We start from the raw sequence: 19,340 nt of genomic DNA on the forward strand, positions 1-19,340 counted from the left end.
GTGCGGTGTTTGCAGCTCGTCTGAGGAAGTATGTTGAAAAGCACAGTAGGATGGAAATTGGAGGGTGGTACCATCTTCTAGACAGCCAAACTGTGTTAGGAGCCATTCAGCGTGACAGCTATGGGTACCAAACTTTCTTTGCTAATAGAATTGGTGAAATACAGAAAACTGGGCCTGTAGCAGATTGGTGGTGGATTCCAGGTGAGCTCAATGTTGCAGACATTACATCAAGAGGAGCATGTCCTGAGCACCTCCAAGAGGACTCACAGTGGCAAAATGGACCAAAGTTTTTGGTGCAACCTATTGACCAATGGCCGAAAAGATCTGCCAAAGACATTGCTATGAGTGCAAGAGAAGGGGTTGAAAAACTCCAAAGAAAAGCTTTCTCAGCAGTAACAACTAGAGCACAGTCTAAGCAAACTAAAAAAAAATTGTGTAATGAGGAGGCAACAAAGAATGCTCTAAAAGTTACAAAGGGTAAAGAAAGGGGCATGGAGCTCAAAATCTCACCTCTTACATTCATTGCCAAGCAGTTAATTCAAGAGAGAAGATACAGCAGTCTTTCTAAACTGGTCAGAGTTATTGCATGGGTGAGAAGAGCTGTTGAAAACTGGAGACTCACTTTGGAAAATCACCATAGTGGCAGAAAAGTGAAAGTAAAAATTTCAACAGACGTCAAACAATCAACCATCCATCCCGGGCTTAGTGTTAAAGAGTGTGAGAATGCACTGAGAGAGGTTTTTCTGGCTGCACAAGAGAATACCTCGTTCCATGACACAACTTTAAACAGGCTAGTTGTGTTTAAAGAACAAGATTCTGGACTTCAGGTATGTGGGGGTCGTATTCAATCCTTTAATGAAGATAAAAGAGCTGTTCCCATTTTACCCTATGACTCATGGGTATCCACATTGGTTGCTCTTGAAGCTCATGAAGTCAATCATGAAGGTATTGCTGGTACATTACTGCAGATGAGGAAAAAAGCATGGGTGGTGAGAGGCAGAAGATTGGCTAAGAAAGTTGTGAATAACTGTGTGACGTGCCGGAAAATCAGGGCAAAAAGATGTGAGCAGATAATGGGGGATCTTCCACCAGAACGAACACAGCCGGCTAGACCATTTGAGTTTACTACTATTGATCTTTTTGGACCTTATGAAGTGAGGGATGAGGCCCGGAAAAGAGTTAAACTGAAAGTGTGGGGCATCATCTTCTGTTGCATGTCATCTAGAGCTATTCACACAGACCTTGTAAGCGATCAGTCAAGTGAAGGTTTTTTGTTAGCATACCAGAGATTTACAGCCTTAAGAGGACATCCAAGAAAGTTATGGTCAGATGGCGGAAAAAACTTTATTGGAGCTAAACCTGTCCTGGCTGATCTTTATCTGTTTTGGACCAACTAAACAAAGAGCAAATTCAACATGAAGCTTTGGAACATGGAACTGAATGGAGCTGGAAAATACACCCTGCAGACTCCCCCCATAGGAATGGGGCAGCAGAAGCAGCTGTAAAGATAGTCAAGCAAGCATTGCACAATCTAGGATCGGACGGAGTTTTTACATGGAGTGAATTTCAAACATTCCTGTATATGGCAGCTAATCTGGCTAATGAAAGACCAATAGATGCAAGAACTCAAAGTCGAGAAGATTGCATAAGCTACATCACACCAAATTCTCTGCTGCTTGGAAGAACTGATCTAAAAAGTGATAGTTGCGGATTTGACTTTAAAAGTTATCCACTCAAGAGATTAAAGTTCATTCAAACAGAAGTGGATAGATTCTGGAGAAAATGGAGTCAATTAGCTGGACCAAATTTGTTTATCAGAAGTAAATGGCATTCAAAAAAGCGAAATGTTGCTGTCGGAGACATTGTTTGGCTGGCAGACCAAAATGCTTTGAGGAGTCAGTACAAACTTGGCAGAGTGATCAGCGTAAACTGTGACGGAAAGGGGACTGTAAGAGATGTTCATGTACGAACTTATCCAAGTTATCCTGTACCACTTATAAGAGCTGGAGGACAAACAAGGAGGACGAGGAAGGAACTTCAAGTGAAGATACCCTCAACAATACTTCACAGAGATGTAAGGCGCATTGTTGTGTTATTGCCGATAGAAGAACAAGAAAACCCTACTGGGACAAGATCTGGCGAAGAGAGAGAGGCGTGACCTCCTTGGGTTAAAAAAAAACCAGGAGCTCAAGTGGGAGGTGTCAAGTTGAAACAGCAATTGGTGTATTTGTGTGAGTGCAATACCATCTCCACCCAGCTGGCACGTGGCCTACAGAAAATCAAGCACACCCGTCTCTCACTCAGGCCTTCAAGAGCTATAAGTCTACTCAGCACACCTGTGTTGAAAGAACCTCTACAAACAAAGACCTCATCTTCAAGCTCCTGCAGAAACACCACTGGTAGGAACTGAACTTTAAACCTGTATTCGGAGGACTTAGCTGGCTTTACAAAAATGGGAAAGTAGTTTATTTTGTTTATTTTTCTTGATGACTTGAAAGTAATTTGTAATTTGTTTGTTTGTAGGTTTTCAACCTGCTTGGGTGTCATGTATTGAAAAGTACAAGGATTTGAAGAAAAAAAAGAGAAAAGAGAAATAAAATGAAAAGATGACACTGAGAAGAGTTGGTCCTGGATTTCTTTGATGGGAGCAAGCCCTTGTCAAGTTTGGGCAGAAGCTAAGGTGATTTGTAGAGGCCAGAAAACTTGACAATGATTAATTAATGTCAATTCTGCCACTGGAAAAGGTTTGCTGCGACCTTTTGCCATGGCCTGCTCGGTGGATCTGTTGTGGGCAGAGGTTCCACCGGTGTCTGGGTTTCATGTGCGCAGACTCTACATCTTTAGACCATTTCCTTCACTACAGATGTGATGCCTGGCCACCAGACTTACTCGCTTGCTCTGGCAAGACACTTCCTGTTGTCCTTGGTGTAGTTTGTGCAGGATTTCAGCAGCAGCAGCTGATGTACGTGTCGTCTGTATTTAGGCCAGCTTTTTGCAGTATAACGACTGAGATGTTTGCAGACATTGTCTGAGGTTTGTGCTGTCATAATCTGTTCAAGCTTCTTTGGTGTAGCTGGCAGTCTTTCTACAATGCTGTCCAGTTAAGCTTTGCTCTCACTTTCCAGCTCCCTCTGTGGCTGTAGCTGGAAGTGGCACTCTGGACAAAGCATTAGCTTTTATCAGGTTTTTACCTGGGAAATGGTTTATAACGAAAATGTACCTGAGCAGCCGGAGCCTGATTCGAGAGGTCATCCAGTGGTCTGGACTTCAGGGGTGTTATGAGTGGCTTGTGATCAGTTTGTATGGTAAAGTCCAGGCCACTTAGGTATCTTTTCAGGCGCACAGGTTACAGCCAAAGCCTTCTATATTTGTGTATATCTTGATTTGGCTTTAGTCGGACTTCTGGAAATGAAGACGACAGGTTTCCACCCACCATCCTGTTGTTTTTGTGTTAACACTCCTCCCAGCACATATGAAAAAGCATCTCCAGAAACCATTGTTTTGTGTTCTGGAATAAGGCTGGACGTTAATTCAGTAACGATATATATCGATCAATAGACGTATTTCAATGATAGTAAAAAAGGGTCAATACATTTTTTTAAATAAAATATCAGTTTCCTTCCTTTTGCATTTTAGCCATGTAGGTTAATATTCCGGTCATTACTTCCAGCCAATCACAAAGCAGACCCAGGAAGCTCCGCCCCCTTCAGAGAGTTCAGAGAGCACACGTTCTTTTTCCTTTTTTAAAAATTTGCCATTTTGGAAAAAAATTGGTTGAATAAAAAGTTGAGTTTGAATAGACCCCTTGCATCTGACGTCACAGTCACGTGATCGGGGGTGCGCGCCTCCATCTTGGTGGGCACGCTAGCGTGACAGCCCACCACTGCACTGGCACAGTTAGCTTATTACTCGCATGGCCGGCGGAGCGATTGTTCAATATGGTCCAAACCTGTTGCATTGTTGGTTGCGGGAATCGTGCTGGGAGGGACAAAAAGTCGTTCTATAGGTTGCCTACCAAAATAGACTGGCAGTGTGCTAACAATGAAACCGCGGGGTTTAAAAAGTTCACCGCTCACGATCTGTGCGGCGCGACGCTCGGACACGACCGGACTGTACACACTGTACGTCGTGCCCCCTCTGGGACCGCTCGCTGTGGTGGCAGAGGCAGGCGAGCGACGGTGGGTGAACAGGGAACCAGAGCAGGGGGTCGAGCCCAGCTCACGCACCGCACCGGCGGCCGCGCGGCACAGCAGGTCGCCCGGCCCGCCCCGCGAGCGGAGGCGTGCCGAAACAGGCGGCCAGCGCGTCACGCGGACCGGAGCGCTTGCCCTCCCAAACCCCTCCGCGAGCCGACCGACGTTCGGGCCCCGCGGGTCCCGGGCCGGGGACGGAGAAGAGCGGAGGTCGCCCCCTTGTAGCTCTGCTTGAACAGCAGGATGCGCTCACGAAAACCTCATGACGGCCGACTGAACAATATTAAACTCACCCTTCCACGGACAACTGCTACATCATTCAGGTAACAAACAGACAGTTCACGTATCCATCCGGCAGTGAACTGTTTGTGCGCTTCCAAACTCTTGTACGCCTTCATCTGATCGCCACTGTACGTTGGGGTGGGTGACAACACAAGGTAGTTCACCAGATCCGCATAGCCAATGGCAATGGCCAATCATCGGGATTGCTAGAAAAATCCATATCAGGAAGAGCCAAAGGGTCCGCATTACCGATCCTTGTACATTTAGCATAGTAAAATGCCTTATCAGAAGGCTGTAACTCATCCACATAAGGCTTGGATTGCATGTTGGTAAGGGTGTCGGCCAACCAATATGGCCGCCATGCAAGGGGTTCTGGGTAACGGAGTCACGTGGTTGCAAGGGGTCTATTCAGGGTTTTTGTGTTCTTTATCTAAAAATGGTGAGGGCTGCACTTAAAATGTTTTGAATTTGTTAATAATTATCGATATTGAACAATATGATTTCTATTTTATTGATATGCTTTTTTCTATATCGTCCAGCCCTAGTTTGGACCATACTGGGCTAACACTGTTTCTGACCCCATTGCTTTTTTTTTGTCTTCAGAAACACTTTCTGCTGAGGTGCTCCCCATGTCCAGCTGTTCTCTGTCGTCAACAGGTCACACATGGGCTTTATCAGGCAGGGGTGTCGAGAAAACACTTACAAAATTCACCATGCCCATGAAGCATCAGCCATCAGCCACCTCCTGTGGCTCAGGCCTGTCGAGGATTGCTTTTATTTCATCTGGGTCTGCTGTGATGCCTTGACAGTTTATGACATGGCCCAGAAAGCGGATCTCTGTCAGGGCAAACTGGCATTTTTCATTGAGGATGAGCCCAGTCTTGCTTAATTTCTGCAGAACTGTGCAGACTGTTGTGCTGCGCTCAATCTGTAACCAGAACATCATCTGCATGACACAGAACTCCATCTATGCCAAGGGTCAATAATTAAAAATCAGCAGGGCCCGAATAAAGAAAAAATCAACAACCGACAAAGGTCCAGAGACATTTTTAATTATAATCAGCTACTTTAAAAAGCATTTAACACTGAAACAAAATGCAGATGTTTATAAATCCACCATTACGTTACCTTTTTAAACAAAACAAAAAAAACAATATCATAAAAATAGAACTTTAAGCATGTCACGATGTGGGTTTTATTTTGGTTTATGTTTGTTCTTTGCTTTATTTTGATCTGATCAGTTCTGTCACCAGTCTTTAATAAGTCAACTCAGTTCACATACCAGCATTCTGTCAGCTCACCTCACCACCTATCTGTTTCCAGGTCACTTCCCTGTTTAGTAACCAGCCAACCAGTTCGGTTCATTTCTGTCACCAGCTCCCCTCTGCTCATTCTCACCTGCCGCTGGTAATTATTCATCACTCCTGTTCACCTGCTCACTCACCTATATATTCCTGCTTCAAACCTCTGCACATTGCCAAATCATTTACGAGCCAATGGTGAGTTTTGTTCCAGCGTTCTCTTTTCCGATTGACCTGTTGATACAAACCCAATGCCTCCTGATTCTGAGCCAGCCTGACCCTGTTTTTCCAGCCTTATCTGACTGCCTGCCCATTTTGCCTGACCTGGTTCTGTTTTTGGATTTTCGGAGCTTGCCTGATCCCTGTCTGTCTTACCCTGCTTGGTTGTGTACCGAACTTGGATCTGTATCCCAACTCTGCATTTGGATTCTGTTCTGGATTATCCTGCTCTTTTTTGATTACCTGGCTTTTGACTTAGGACTGTTTTTCACCTCCGATTCTGCCTGTCCTCGTCCAGCCTGTCAACTATATTGTGTACCGACCTGGAACTACTATTCTGACCACCGAGCCTGCCTCTTTGCCTTGTAGCTTTAAATTCCGTTCATTCAAGTGGGATGTCATGTCAACCACGAAAACTACATTATCCGTCTTCTCTGTATCAGAAATGAAAGAAATGTTGTTGTCTTTTGGCTCTTCAGCTCTTCCAAGTGTAACAGAATTACAAATGTACTTTTTTAAAAATATTTCTAATTAATTTTATATTGATAATTTGTGAATTTTATCTTATTCAGTTTAGTTTATTTGTTATTTTGTTTTTTTTGCCTGCGGGGGTCGCCTTTCTGCACTCTGCCTTGTTTGTTTCTCCTGGGCTTCCGAAGTTCATTCCAGCCCTGTAGCTCCTCCGCTTCCCCCTTTCCCCTCACAGCGTTGTTGCGCGCTGCTGTGGGTAAGTCAGAGGGAAGTTCGTTGCTGCGATATACGGTTGTTTTACTGTATGGATGCTGATTATGTTGAGGTCTCTACCATATGTCAGTTATTATTGTTTGTTGGTGTGTTGTTTTGCAGTTTTGACCGTCACTGGTTTTTTTTATGAATTGTTGTAATTTCTTTCTTTTTTTTTTTTTTTTGGCACGAACAGCCGTTGCTAGTCCAACAAAGCTCGGTTGAACATTGTTTTTATTTTCACATTTAGGGCTGGAATGCAGGGAAACTGAATTGAAGAGGAGGTTAATTTGTTTTTACTCGTCTTTCCCAGAATAAAAGCTCTTATTGAAACCTGGTCGAATGTCTTCATTGATGTCACCCGTTACACAAGCTCTTCCAAGAAAGTTTGAATTTGTATTTGAATGTACAAATGGACTCTGTCCTTACTCAGCCACCTAACACTGTTATTCAGCTACAGGTCATCTGGATTTGCTTCATCTTCTTTGAGGAACTTTCTGAACAGGCGATGTTGCAGAGAAGAAGATGCCCAGAGAAAGTTAATTATTCTCATCATTGTGTTCATCACATCAGCAAACTGCTTGGAGAGAATGGAACACAGGACTGACTGGTGTATAATCCAATGGTAAGAGATTAGTTCAGGGTGGTCCTTTCATTCTTGCCACTGCTCCCTTTTCTCTCCACCTGTAGTGATTGAAACAACTTTTCTCACATCTATTCCCCTTTCTGTTAGCATCTTCTTTATTGCTCGGTAGATTTCCTCCCTTCTTGTTTTGCTCTCCAGAGATGCTACACCTAACAGGTCTTCAAACATTTTATTTTCCTCTTTGTTAAAGAATCTCACAAAAACTACAAGCTGTTAATATTTCTGCAGGAGAACCTGATATTCAGCTGGACACAGAGTTACATTAAAAAGTTTGAGTGTTGAGTAGTGGCGGTTGAGGCAGACAAGTAGAACGATCTAGAGCAGGGTGCTGGCCAGAGGTAGACTGATCTAATAGGTAGTGGCTGGTGCCTGACAGGTGACAAGCTATGTGAGAAAAGTCCACAAAAAGTCCAGATGCAAAGATAAACAAAATCCAAATCATGACACAAGCTGGACATTGTCAGATATTTATGTGGATCTACATCCACAGCCACATTAATGCATTCTGCATTTTGAATCACCTTATCAACCTTTGCCAGTACATCATGTGTTTCGATTTCTGTTTTGCTTATGGTTAATTTTGCTGATGCAGATTTGCCTATGCCATGTAATAGCTAGAAGCAGCAAAGCTGACAGGCACAGCTAATTGGTTAATTTGCATCATGTGCAGCCTGGGGCCAGATGCTCCCCAGAGCACTAAATTAATACAAGACGCAGCGCTAGTGCAGATAGACAGTCTGTCCGACAACATGCAGTAATATTTAAGTATTTAAAATTAGGTTTGGTCTGGATTTGATAGCACCTGGGTCCAGATCCGGATCCAGACCCTGGTCCACCAATCCGTGATCTCTGCTCTAAATAATTTTATAGGCGATGATGGGTCCTGATAGTTTTTTCCACTGTCAATTCAAGGATGTTCACTTGAACAGAGGGTGTTGTCTCCTTCTCCTCAGCTTATATCTTCTCCATAGTGAACTTACAAATAAACTTATTTTTCAACTATAATTATCTGGCTCACCCAAAAATAAATTTCTGGCTATGCCATTGGCTTGTCATATCAGAAACTGCCACTGTGTGAAACAAGGAGCTTTCCAATATTATAGTTAGTAGAGCTGAATTACAGAGGACTGTTCTTACTCTGTTCCTCCTCTGACTCAGAAACGGGCTTTCAGCAGCTACAATAGAGCTGCGGCTTAAAGAGATTAAGCTCAAGAAAGGATGAAATTCATCCTGAACAACATCTCACTTTGCATAAAACTATCAAAGGTTGTGTCGGTGATAACAAAGTGGAATGTTTCATGTATCTTTTCCAGAGCTTGAATATTTACCATGACTTCAGAAAAAATAGCACATCGTTTCCATCCATTCATCCAGTTTCTTATGACTCCGCATTGAAACAAAAAAAGAGTAGCTATACTTTCCAGAATTCTTTTACGTATTTTTACAGATAAAATTAGAGTTTTTAAACTTACTTTTCTTCCTTAGCTGTAGTCCAGGTGACCTCTGATGCTTTCTGTCTGACTGGTATTGCTTGATGTGCCACACATCTGAGCTTACATATTACGTCACAAACCAGATTTTCAGGTGTGTAACACCTTTGTAATGTGCCTTTGACAAGAGGGCGTTTGCTTCCTGTTTGGTTCAGCGCAGCGGTGGACTGGCAGGTTTATTGTCGACAGCAGCAGATATGTTAGTGACAGGGCCGGGTGGAATAAATAATAAACTACTAAGAAAAATAAAAAAACAAACATATCTTTCATGTGTTTTAACAACCAACACCATAATATATCTTATGGATGCCCATTATTCAATTGTATAACTCAAATTGATGTAACCCTAATAACAAACAATAAATAAGAGATAATAAAATATTCACAAAAAGTTATCAAAGATTTTTAGTTCTTAAAGAAACAAACACAGCATACTTAAATTTTTTTAGACCCTTAAATGTGTTGTTGTATACAATACAAACAATATTATGTGAATAACATGGAAAGGCTCAACCTCAGAGAATAAAATTGATTCAGACACAGCGAGCTCTTTAAAAGCAACTCAGTGTTCAAAACCGCTGTGTGTTTATTATTGAAACAGCATACAGCATTTGAGACTGGGTCTTGCAGGGGTCTTGTGCAGGAGATGGCTAAACTGCTTTTTTCAGCGCTAGTTGAAAAAAGTTAGGAGAAAATGAGCAGCAAGGAAGACGAGGCTATGGGTCCACAAAATGCTCAGGTCTAGAAATTGGCTTGGGGAGTTGAAACTTGTTAAAGAGCCCGCTTTCCCCAGCAATAAAATCTCAAACTTGTGTCATACAGGTCAGGGAGTTATGGAAGAAATATAGTCTTATTTTAGAAACTTAATTAAAAAAACCTGACTTTTTGGAATTTATGACACTTATTTTATATCCTGTGACTTTGTGTATGTGATTCTTATTTTACTTACACCAGCAATAATTTCACATGCAAAGCTCCCCTGCTAAAATTAACTTAAAAAGTTACTGCCAAATATTCACCAGTGTTGTGCAATTATACACTGTTTAAAGTTATTTAATGTTTCATAAATAACTCTCTGTCTATTAAGTATTGTCTGGTGATGATCAGCTCTTAAGCTGATATCAAGACAACGGTTGAAAGGGATGAATTCGAGCACTTTGTTCTAAACACCATGTGTCCAACGGTTTACAAAACATTTCCCAATAAACCTTTTACTTCACCCTCAGCTCCCTGTCCAAACCTGTCCTTTGTCTCATGTCAGTTCTGTCCAGTTTGGCCATTCATGGAAGGAGCGTTGAAGGAGGGAAGTTGTGGACTTGTTGTTGGCGGGCTAGCGTTAGCTCTGCAGCGCCACATGGTCGGAGGCCTGATGTCCTGCAGACAGTCTCTGACTTGGATGCAGTCCGATTTGAGCAGGGGTTTTCTCAGAATTCCACAGCGGGTCATTCTGCTGGCTTTTCAGCGGAATCTGGGGTTCTCTTCCCTGTATAGTAGGGTGACCAGACGTCCCCGATTTCCGGGGACTGTCCCCGTTTTGGACCACCTGTCTAATGCAAAAGCTGTCCCCGGAAATGTCCCCGATTTTACTGAGTGGGAAATGTGTTAGGGTAGCTGGTTGCGCTGCTGATAATATAAAGATGAGGAACAGAGCGCACCACTAGATGGCGGTAATGATCCTTTTGGATGTCAGATGCCATTAAAACACGAAGAAGAAGAAGAGCGCACCACTTTTAAAACAGAAGAAGTGGAAATTCGTTGTCACAACCGGTGACAACTGATGGGGAGCTGCTGTGTTATGGTAAGTGTGTTAATCGATTCATTTTATTTGGATCGAGCTGATCCTGTGAGAAATGTTTGGTTTGTGTCCAGGTTAAAAAATAATCAATAAAAAGTAAGACAAGACCACAAGTTGCTGCTCACCTGAGTAAAAGACACTCAGATAAAATGTAACAGAATGATTGTCAACTCTTTGCAAGGCACTAATCTGGTACGTTGGTTCTCCAGGGTTCATCATATATACAAGGGTTCATCTAAAGATGTTTTAGAACAGATTGGTGACCTTTAGTTTATATTTCAGATAGTTATTATAAGTAGAGTTATAACTTACTCTGGCAGATTTATGGTTGTGATTTATGAGCATTGACTTCCAGGCTTAGGTTTAGCTTTTCTACTGCTCAGTTTGGATATGAAAGTTCCTCATGAAAAAAAAGAGAGTCAGTAACAGGAGAACTGAATGAAGATCTGCATGATCTGAGAATGATGGAGGAAGAGATAACCACCTGTTTAATGGTCATTTATTATGTTGTTTTTGCTTTTAGCTCCTGGTATTGTGGTAATTAGCATTTTTTGTATTTAATCAGATGAAATAATAATAATAATAATAATAATAATAATAATAATAATAATAATTGGAAGTTTTCATGTTGTACATTCTAATGTTTTTGGAAGTGATTTTAAATATATAATATCTCTGTTTTAGAATAATGTATGATTGATACAAGAGGAGAGAGGAAAAGGATTGGAAGACACATCCGACATCCCGATCAGGAATCGGACGGTCGGTTGAAAATCAAACATGTTTGAAATTCAGTGGGCCCTGCAGTTGAAGCGGAGTTACGGCCGTCTACGAGCCGATTTCCCCCGACCTTGTTCACTGCACACGCGCAAAAAGTTGATTCTTCTTCATCTTCTCAAACAAAAACATAAGAGCAGAGAGAAGCATGACGGCGGTACGTGTGACATGGAGTCAAACTACGGAGGACGAACTCGTAGAATTACCAAGGCAGCGCGTTTCATTCCAGTAAGCCTCATATTTAACAGTGAGCATCGACACTTCCGGCTTTTTCTTCTACTGTTGACATATGGCTTCCGGGTAGACTAGTCCGAGTAGCATCATCTCTTTCCGACGTGTGGTTTTTGAACGCACTGTGTGAGCAGTCGAGTCGCATCAGAGCGTCAGGCCGTACAGTGTAAGAATATTTATCGTGAGCAGTGAACTTTTAAACCCTGCAGTTTGGTCGTACAGTTTGAGCTGTATAGGAGTACCACAACTGAAAATATCGTGCAGTGTATGCGCGACATTAGCTACTAGGAAATTTGGGAATTCAGGAATCTGCTTGGTTCTTTTGCTTGGTTGACATGCGAGCTGGGTGTCCAAAAAGAACTTCAAATGGTCTCAGATTTGTTTGCGCGTGCCTTTGTGTTCACATTGTTAGAGATTATGAGATTGCAGAGACTGGACTGCAAAGTTGGTTGCCATACAAATTACAGATAAACGGACTCTGGAGGCAAAGAGCATGACATACTTAGACTGGAAAAAATTACTGATTGGGGGAAGATGTGTTAGCAACAACATGTCTGCATTATAGTATTTTCTTCTCCACGAATGTGATTAACAGAACACTGATATACTGTTACAAGACCCTGAATGGGTGGACACAATGTTTCCTACTTAACTTCAAGGGGTGAGAATGAACGGGGCTCTTGTGGGTACCTGTTGCGTTTCTGTGTATGAGAATCCAGCATTGAAGCTGTAAACATCTCCCTGCCTTTTAGATTAAATATGGTAAAATATAGTTACGGTTTCAAGAGTCTTTTTACTCCTACTGAAGTCTACAATTGAAACACAACATTAATCAGAAAAAGAACCTGGGGAGACTGTAAACAGGTTGATTATTTGACAAAATGTTCATCGGGACCAATGGTAGGGCCTTGGGCCCTGACAGGCTGGTTTGCTCAGAAGTTTTGGCTAATTTATTATTAACTGTGCCATTCTCCTGTTCAACTGATTCTACTGATTGTGGTTGGTAGAGACAATGTATTCTTAAGGTAAACCCCAGCACTGCTGATGTCTGTCAAAGCTTTGTTAACAAAATGTGTACCATTGCTGCTGGTGATTAAATCTGGAATGCCCCACTTAGGAATGACTTCAGTAAGTAAGGCTATAGCCACTGCACTGCTATTTGCATGTTTCATAGGAAATGCCTTTACCCATTTTTAAAACATGTCAACCACCACTAGGGAGTACTTTTTACCTTCTGCTAGAGTAAGTTCAATAACATCCATCATTAGGAAAAAGAAAATGAAGCTCGGGGCAGGGAGTGCTGCCTGTGACACATGCCTGTGACACATGTGGTGCTCTTCCAAGGTTATTGAAGCACGAATAAGACATTTCTACAGTAGTTTTCAGCCACTATGGAAAACCCTTTTGTAAATGTGTGGAAACTAGTTGTAACATAGCTCATTTTGTAATGTGATCAATACCATGACTTTATTTAGCAAACCAGAGGAAGAAATGTTTGAGGAGTATGCTAGAAATGTTCAAGCATATTCCTTATGGGAGGGGTATGATTGAAAAGAGGCTGGAAACTTCAACTGTCTACTGAGAACCAGTCAAACTGGTTTTAGTCAAGGCAAGACAAATTTATTTGTTTATCATAGTTAAGTAACAAAACAGTGAAACATTCCTCAAATGACGTCACATTTGCCTGGAAAATACCCAGTGGCGGATACAGTCGCAGGTGGCGCGCGCACCCCCTTTTGGAGACCAAAGGTATTTTTTCAGAACCCGATATTTTAAACATCTTTCATAGAATTATGATTAATAGCCAGTACCTGTCATCTATAACGCGCTGCCACTGGCGCGGCGGTCGAGACTCCTGATATTCGAGCACAGACCCGGGGGCATGGGCGGGCATTGGGGTGAAGCTGTACTTTTTTTTTATTTTTTTAACCTCCAAGCGGCCATCGTTCTATTAGTACTATCTTTGATGTGTCAATCAAACTATCCACTCCTTGGGGATGCTGACATCAAAAGATTGGGCTGTTCTGAAACTCATCATGCTTCGCAGACTAGGCCCTGAAGAAGTGAATGCGGCAGCAGGCCCCTCGGTGAGACGAAAAACCAGCTTCATTCGACTAAATCCCCAAGAACCTATTCCTGCAGGGCTCCTATCGGGACTCCGTGCAACTTCGCTGACAGGACTTCTTACCAGCGAGAGCATCCTTACATTGCTAAAGAGAAACACCATGATCTGGTCCGGATCTCGCCCTGAAGGCCTCAACCTATACCAAGAGATCTTTGTTTTAAGGAGTAACAATTCGGCGCTTCCTACCTCGCCACCTCAGACGGCGACCCAGGATGAAGATTCACGAGCGGTGAATCTTCCTGCCTCCCCACTGCTTTCCCAAGACTCAGAGCTCCCCTGCGGCCAAGGAGATCCGGCCTCAGCGCCCGCATCGCAGCCTGAGGACACCCTGCCAAACGGTGAGAGCGGTGCCGATGAAAACGATGGGTGGATTCGCTTTGGTTTCATCAGAGTGGTGAAATCTGTGGTGTACCATCTTTTGCACCAAGCCATCAACAAGTTCATGCATGATAAATGATATCGGTGTGCTCACGATTGTCCGAGTTTGAGAGACCACGAATGCTTAGACCATATTGAGGACGGAAAGCAACAACTATCGTGTAATGCCGCTGCTTTGTAATGAGCGTTTCATCGGAGCCATTCAACACTTTCTAGCCGCACGCAACATTCATCAAGACAACGATGCAGTTAATGCTGTCGCACAGGCATATCTGTATGAATTGACGCTGGTCAAGCAGGTGTATGACCCCATCAATGTTGCATTTGGTCATGCCGTTGAAGAAAGCTCTGAATTTAGAGATCAGCTTCTAGCCACCTTTGATTACTGGCACGGGTCTTGAAACCAATGCATACATGTTTTCTCTTGTCTTTCTCTTTATATATTAAATTAGCTAGTGACATTGTATTAAAAAGACTGTTTGTTTTATTTTCTACATCTTTTCTTTCTTATATGAAATGATTGTTTTACAATTAGTTTGTGGTATAATAAATGAGTGTAATTTCTTTCCTGATTATGTTAATAAAATATATAAAAACGCGAATACAGATGTCTTCTCCTTCATTTAGCATCTGGCCACCCTGGTTCTTTTGGCGGAGTAGACAGATTACAGAGGGCTATGCAGAGTGAAACCGGGAAAAAGGTCCCAGTTGAAATGGTCCGAGACTTTTTATCAGAACAAGATGTATATTCTTTACATAAACCAGCAAGAATAAGATTTCCTAGAAATAGAGTGTTTGTCACCAGGCGTCTGAGACAGTTTCAAGCAGATCTTTGTGATATGCAGAGTTTATCCAAAGAAAATGATGGTTACAATTATTTATTTTATAGATTCCAAAGAGACTTCAAACTGACGACGGTAAAGAATTTTTCAACAAATCATTCAAAGCGTTAATGGATAAAAACGGAATTGAAAATTTTTCCACGGCTAGTGAAATAAAAGCATCGGTGGTTGAGAGGTTTAACCGTACGTTAAAATCAAGAATGTGGAGATATTTCACCGCAAACAACACTCTCTGATATGTAAATGTGCTTCAGGATCTGGTCAAAAGTTACAACCACAGCTATCATTCGAGTATTAAAATGGCCCCTGTGGAAGTCATTGCTACTAACGTTTTTCAGGTGTTTCAGAATTTGTACGAGACTAATTCCAAACCCTGCACAAAACTCAAGATGGCGTTTAAGCAGGGCGACCTTGTCAGAATATCCAAAATGCGTGGAATGTTTGACAAAAAATATGAACAGAGTTTCACGGATGAAATCTTTACAGTTAAAAAAAATAAAAAATAAAAAATAAAACAAAAACTAAGCGGTTTGATAACTAGACAACTATAATTGCTTAATCAAGCCGCTGTTCATTTAACCCGTGTTCGTAAAATTTAACCCATATGTTTTAAATTTCTATTGTTAACAGAAGTAAAGTAATTCTGTGGTTGTAAAAAGTCATGGCGGCCTCTGAAAGGCAGCGACGTTTCCTCCTCCTCCACCTGCTGCCCCCTGACAGCGCAGCTGGGAGCTCCAGCGGATTTAACAACGCCGCTTTCAGCAGGAAGCTCCGTTAATAAACGTTAAACACCGTTAAAAAACACCGTTAAATGATCCTGTTTCTACCCAACACGTCAGAACTCTGACGGTTCCAGCGGTTTGTTCTGGACTAGCAGCAGCAGAAACTGTCAGTAGGACAAGGGGTCGATAGGTTTATTAAGCCACACCCCTCCTGGATCCTATTGGTTTAAATTATAATGACGTGTACATGCTGCATTCACTTTCTCATAGAAGTGTGCGTAAAATTAATACACACGAACAACTTTGCATTTCTTGTTTCTTAGTATATTAGGACTATTTTAGAAACGTCTAAATATCAATGTCGAGGTCAACGAGTGAAACAGTTCAATAAGTCAGTTAAGTGTGATAAAACAAGAAAAAAATAGAAATACATACATAAAAAAAATGCATTTTGATATTTTTAAAACATTTTATTAGTTCAAATTCAAACTAACGAGAATAATAAGTTTACAGATTAGTTTTACTATATTTTTTTAAAGCATATGTAGTTAATTGTGTACGTATTTAGGTAAGACATACTCCTGGGTTGCACACAAGCTAAGTTTATTTTATGTATGTATGACGGAGTGGCAGCTAGAGGTTAGAGCAAGACCCTTTTAGCCCCAGATTGCTCCCAGGTTGTTGCAGTGGCACTCATGGCTCCCTGGACCTAAGGTATGGACTAAATACACAGGACACATTTTATTGGAATAATAATAATAATTATCATATTTATAGGCTCCTTTCTGGACACTCATGGTCACCATACATTGGCTAAAAACAACACAACACAAACAATAATATGTTTATTTTAATAATAGGCTTTATTTTTATATAAAGCAAAAAATAAAATCAGGTTAATGTACAATGAATGACAAATTAAGATGATTATTATGTTGGCAGTGGAGAAACACCGTCAGCTGACAGCATTAAAACTGTCACAGTAAAGCTTGGTTGGTCTGCAGATGGACGGTTGTGCTGGTTTAAATGTCAGGCTACTGACCAGAGTTATAATAGAGAGGGTTAATCCTTTCTATATAGAACTGTACTTTACAAGCCCCAGTGACAGTTTGCATTATTTCATCATGAAATAAATCTATCATCTTAACAAATGACTACATGCTTTAAATACTGATTTATATGTTTAATTATTTAAACGCTGGAGGGGGAGTTCTGAGAAAACTATAGCTCTTCTCCCACAGCGGAGCCTCCAATGTTTACCTGTCTTTGTTTTGTGAGCAGGTGAGACAGCACAAGTTAACAATTTTCATGTAAAGCAGATTTTTTTCTCCACCATTTCTTCACACACTGGTAATCTTGAGCCTGAATGATGGTAGTGCTGTGCCAGGGAGGGGTGTGAGGTCCTTTAACATCTGTGGGACGCTGCTGAGGATATTTTATGAGTCTGTTGTTGCCGGCACGCTCTTCTTTGCTGTCACATGCTGGGGCAGTGGGCTGAGGCTCGCTGACAACAACAGACTGTACAAAGTGATCAGGAGGGCCGGTGATGTTGTGGGAGAGGAGCTGGACACTCTGACGACCGTGGCAGAGAGGAGGATGCTGTCCAGGCTACAGTCCATCTAAGACAATGTCTCACACCCTCTCCATGACACACTGACCCAGCAGAGGAGCTCCTTTAGCAGAAGACTCCTCTTACCCAGATGCACTACAGAGCGCCACAGGAAATCATTCCTGCCTGTGGTCATCAATCTGTACAACGCCTCCCTCAGTTGGTCCAGCCTTTGCCTCAATTTAATTTACTGTTAATTACAGGTTCATTCAAAAATGGGTCTGAATAGTGAAGGCCAAAAGAGTCTTTTGTTGTCATTATTAAAAATCAAGAAAGTTTATTGTTATCATGTAACAATGATGAAATTCTGGTTAAACACTAGCTCAAGATTCACACGTAACACACAGACACAGTCATTAGCAAACATTGAGCTGTTGTCCTTTCTTCACAAAGTTTGACATCATTTCGAATAATTTGAAGCAGATCATGAAGGTTCACTAAAGTTTCAACGTTTTCAGAGTCTAACAGAAAACAGAGCTCTCAATGGACCCTGATCATTTTTTCACACATCAGCCCCAGATGTTTAGAGAGGAACGGATCGAGCTCACAGAGAGAACGGATCATCTCTGAACTTGCATCGTCACCTTTTCTCCTCACCATGTCAACTAAAACTCGAGCTTTGTCTCCTCTGATCGTCTCCCCCTCCACTGCCTCCCTCTCAGCATCTCTGAGGACTTTTATCTCCAGAAGTTTGTCCAGAAGACTCTTCAGAACCGGTCCTGATATCCTTTCCATGAAGCTGGTCCTTATTTCCTTAAGATGCTCGCTTGGACCGATATTCTGTCGGGTCGGTCCATAGGATCTTCTCACTCCAGCAGTAGAAAGACAAACCTCTGTATTCCAGATGCTGCTGGAGCCACCGTCCCTCAGAAACAGTTTAATGTAACTCATGAAATTCTCATAAACCACCTGGAACGTTGGGAGGTAGTTGTCGTATGATTCTGCATCAAACTCTGCCTCTTTGGGCTGAACCAGAACCGACTTTCTTCCAGGACGTGTGGACAGAGTGTAAAGCTGCTTCGGCTGCAGTCTGCAGTGTGGAGGTGTCTCTAGAAACTTCTCATCTCTATCTATTTTCTTCCTAAAACGCAACACATGTCTCAGAACAACGTTTTTAGGCAGCAGCAACACATTAATCTGATATCTGACACTAGGAGCAGCTGGAGGCTTGTAGAACAGCAGAACCAAGGCTTGGACCGGGTCATTAGGAGAATCTTCATCCTTGACGTTACCAAAAGCAGAAAACCCTGTGATGTTGATGATGACGTGAGTTTCTGTGATCTCCTCAGGCTTGATGAACTCAATGCCTTCATCACCTATGTGAGCGACTGACAGGTAGGTACATCCTCCTGTGGAGCAGATCTCACAGTGAGGGAGATGGAGCTGAGCCACAGACTGCTGCTGACATCTGATGTCAAACAGAGGTCCTGCAGGCTTCTTGCCATGTTGGCTCAGTAACCTGCTGCTCCAAGGAACAATCCTGTAGGACACGTCTCCTTCTGCCTTCATGGCAAACACCAGACCGCTCACTCTGCACTGGTACAGGCCTGGACTGGAGCACCGCAACCAGTAGGTTTCATCATCTTCATCACCAGTGAAATCAGGAGTAAACTCCTCAAAGCTGCTCTGGAGCTTCATGTTGGGTAAACTTGCAGCTCTGGGTAAGATGCTGACGTCTGCAGGAGGATCCTGAAGAATCAGAGACCAGCTGAGAGAAGGAGACGAGTTACTGCGATCTCTTCTCCTCAAACCAGACTCTGAAGCATCGGGCAGTCCAGTACCGACTGATCTGATTGGAACTGAGTAGTTAACGGGTCCAGCTGACTCTTTTATTTCCTCCAGGGAACTGCATTGGAAAGATGGTTTAAAGGTCTCCTGTTCTCTGCTGCTCTGTAGCTTCACCTGAGATGACCTGGTAGCTGCAGCTGGTGTTGAGTTCCTTATTTCTCTGGTAGTGTCCTGACTCAGTGAGGAAGAGGCTGCAGGGTCTGTCTTCCATCCAAAGCT

The 19,340-nt window shown here is 42.4% G+C and overlaps 1 protein-coding gene across 1 annotated transcript; it reads right to left on the reverse strand.

The window, feature by feature from the left end:
- Positions 1 to 17,813: 17,813 nt before the first annotated feature.
- Positions 17,814 to 18,971, reverse strand: LOC110367432 (caspase recruitment domain-containing protein 8). Its single transcript, XM_021313271.2, has one exon. The coding sequence runs from the start codon at positions 18,969 to 18,971 to the stop codon at positions 17,814 to 17,816; it is 1,158 nt and encodes a 385-aa protein (XP_021168946.2).
- Between the last annotated feature and the right edge of the window lie 369 nt (positions 18,972 to 19,340).

The sequence above is a fragment of the Fundulus heteroclitus genome, chromosome 21 (assembly GCF_011125445.2).
Source record: "Fundulus heteroclitus isolate FHET01 chromosome 21, MU-UCD_Fhet_4.1, whole genome shotgun sequence".
In the NCBI taxonomy this organism is placed as follows: Eukaryota; Metazoa; Chordata; class Actinopteri; order Cyprinodontiformes; family Fundulidae; genus Fundulus; species Fundulus heteroclitus.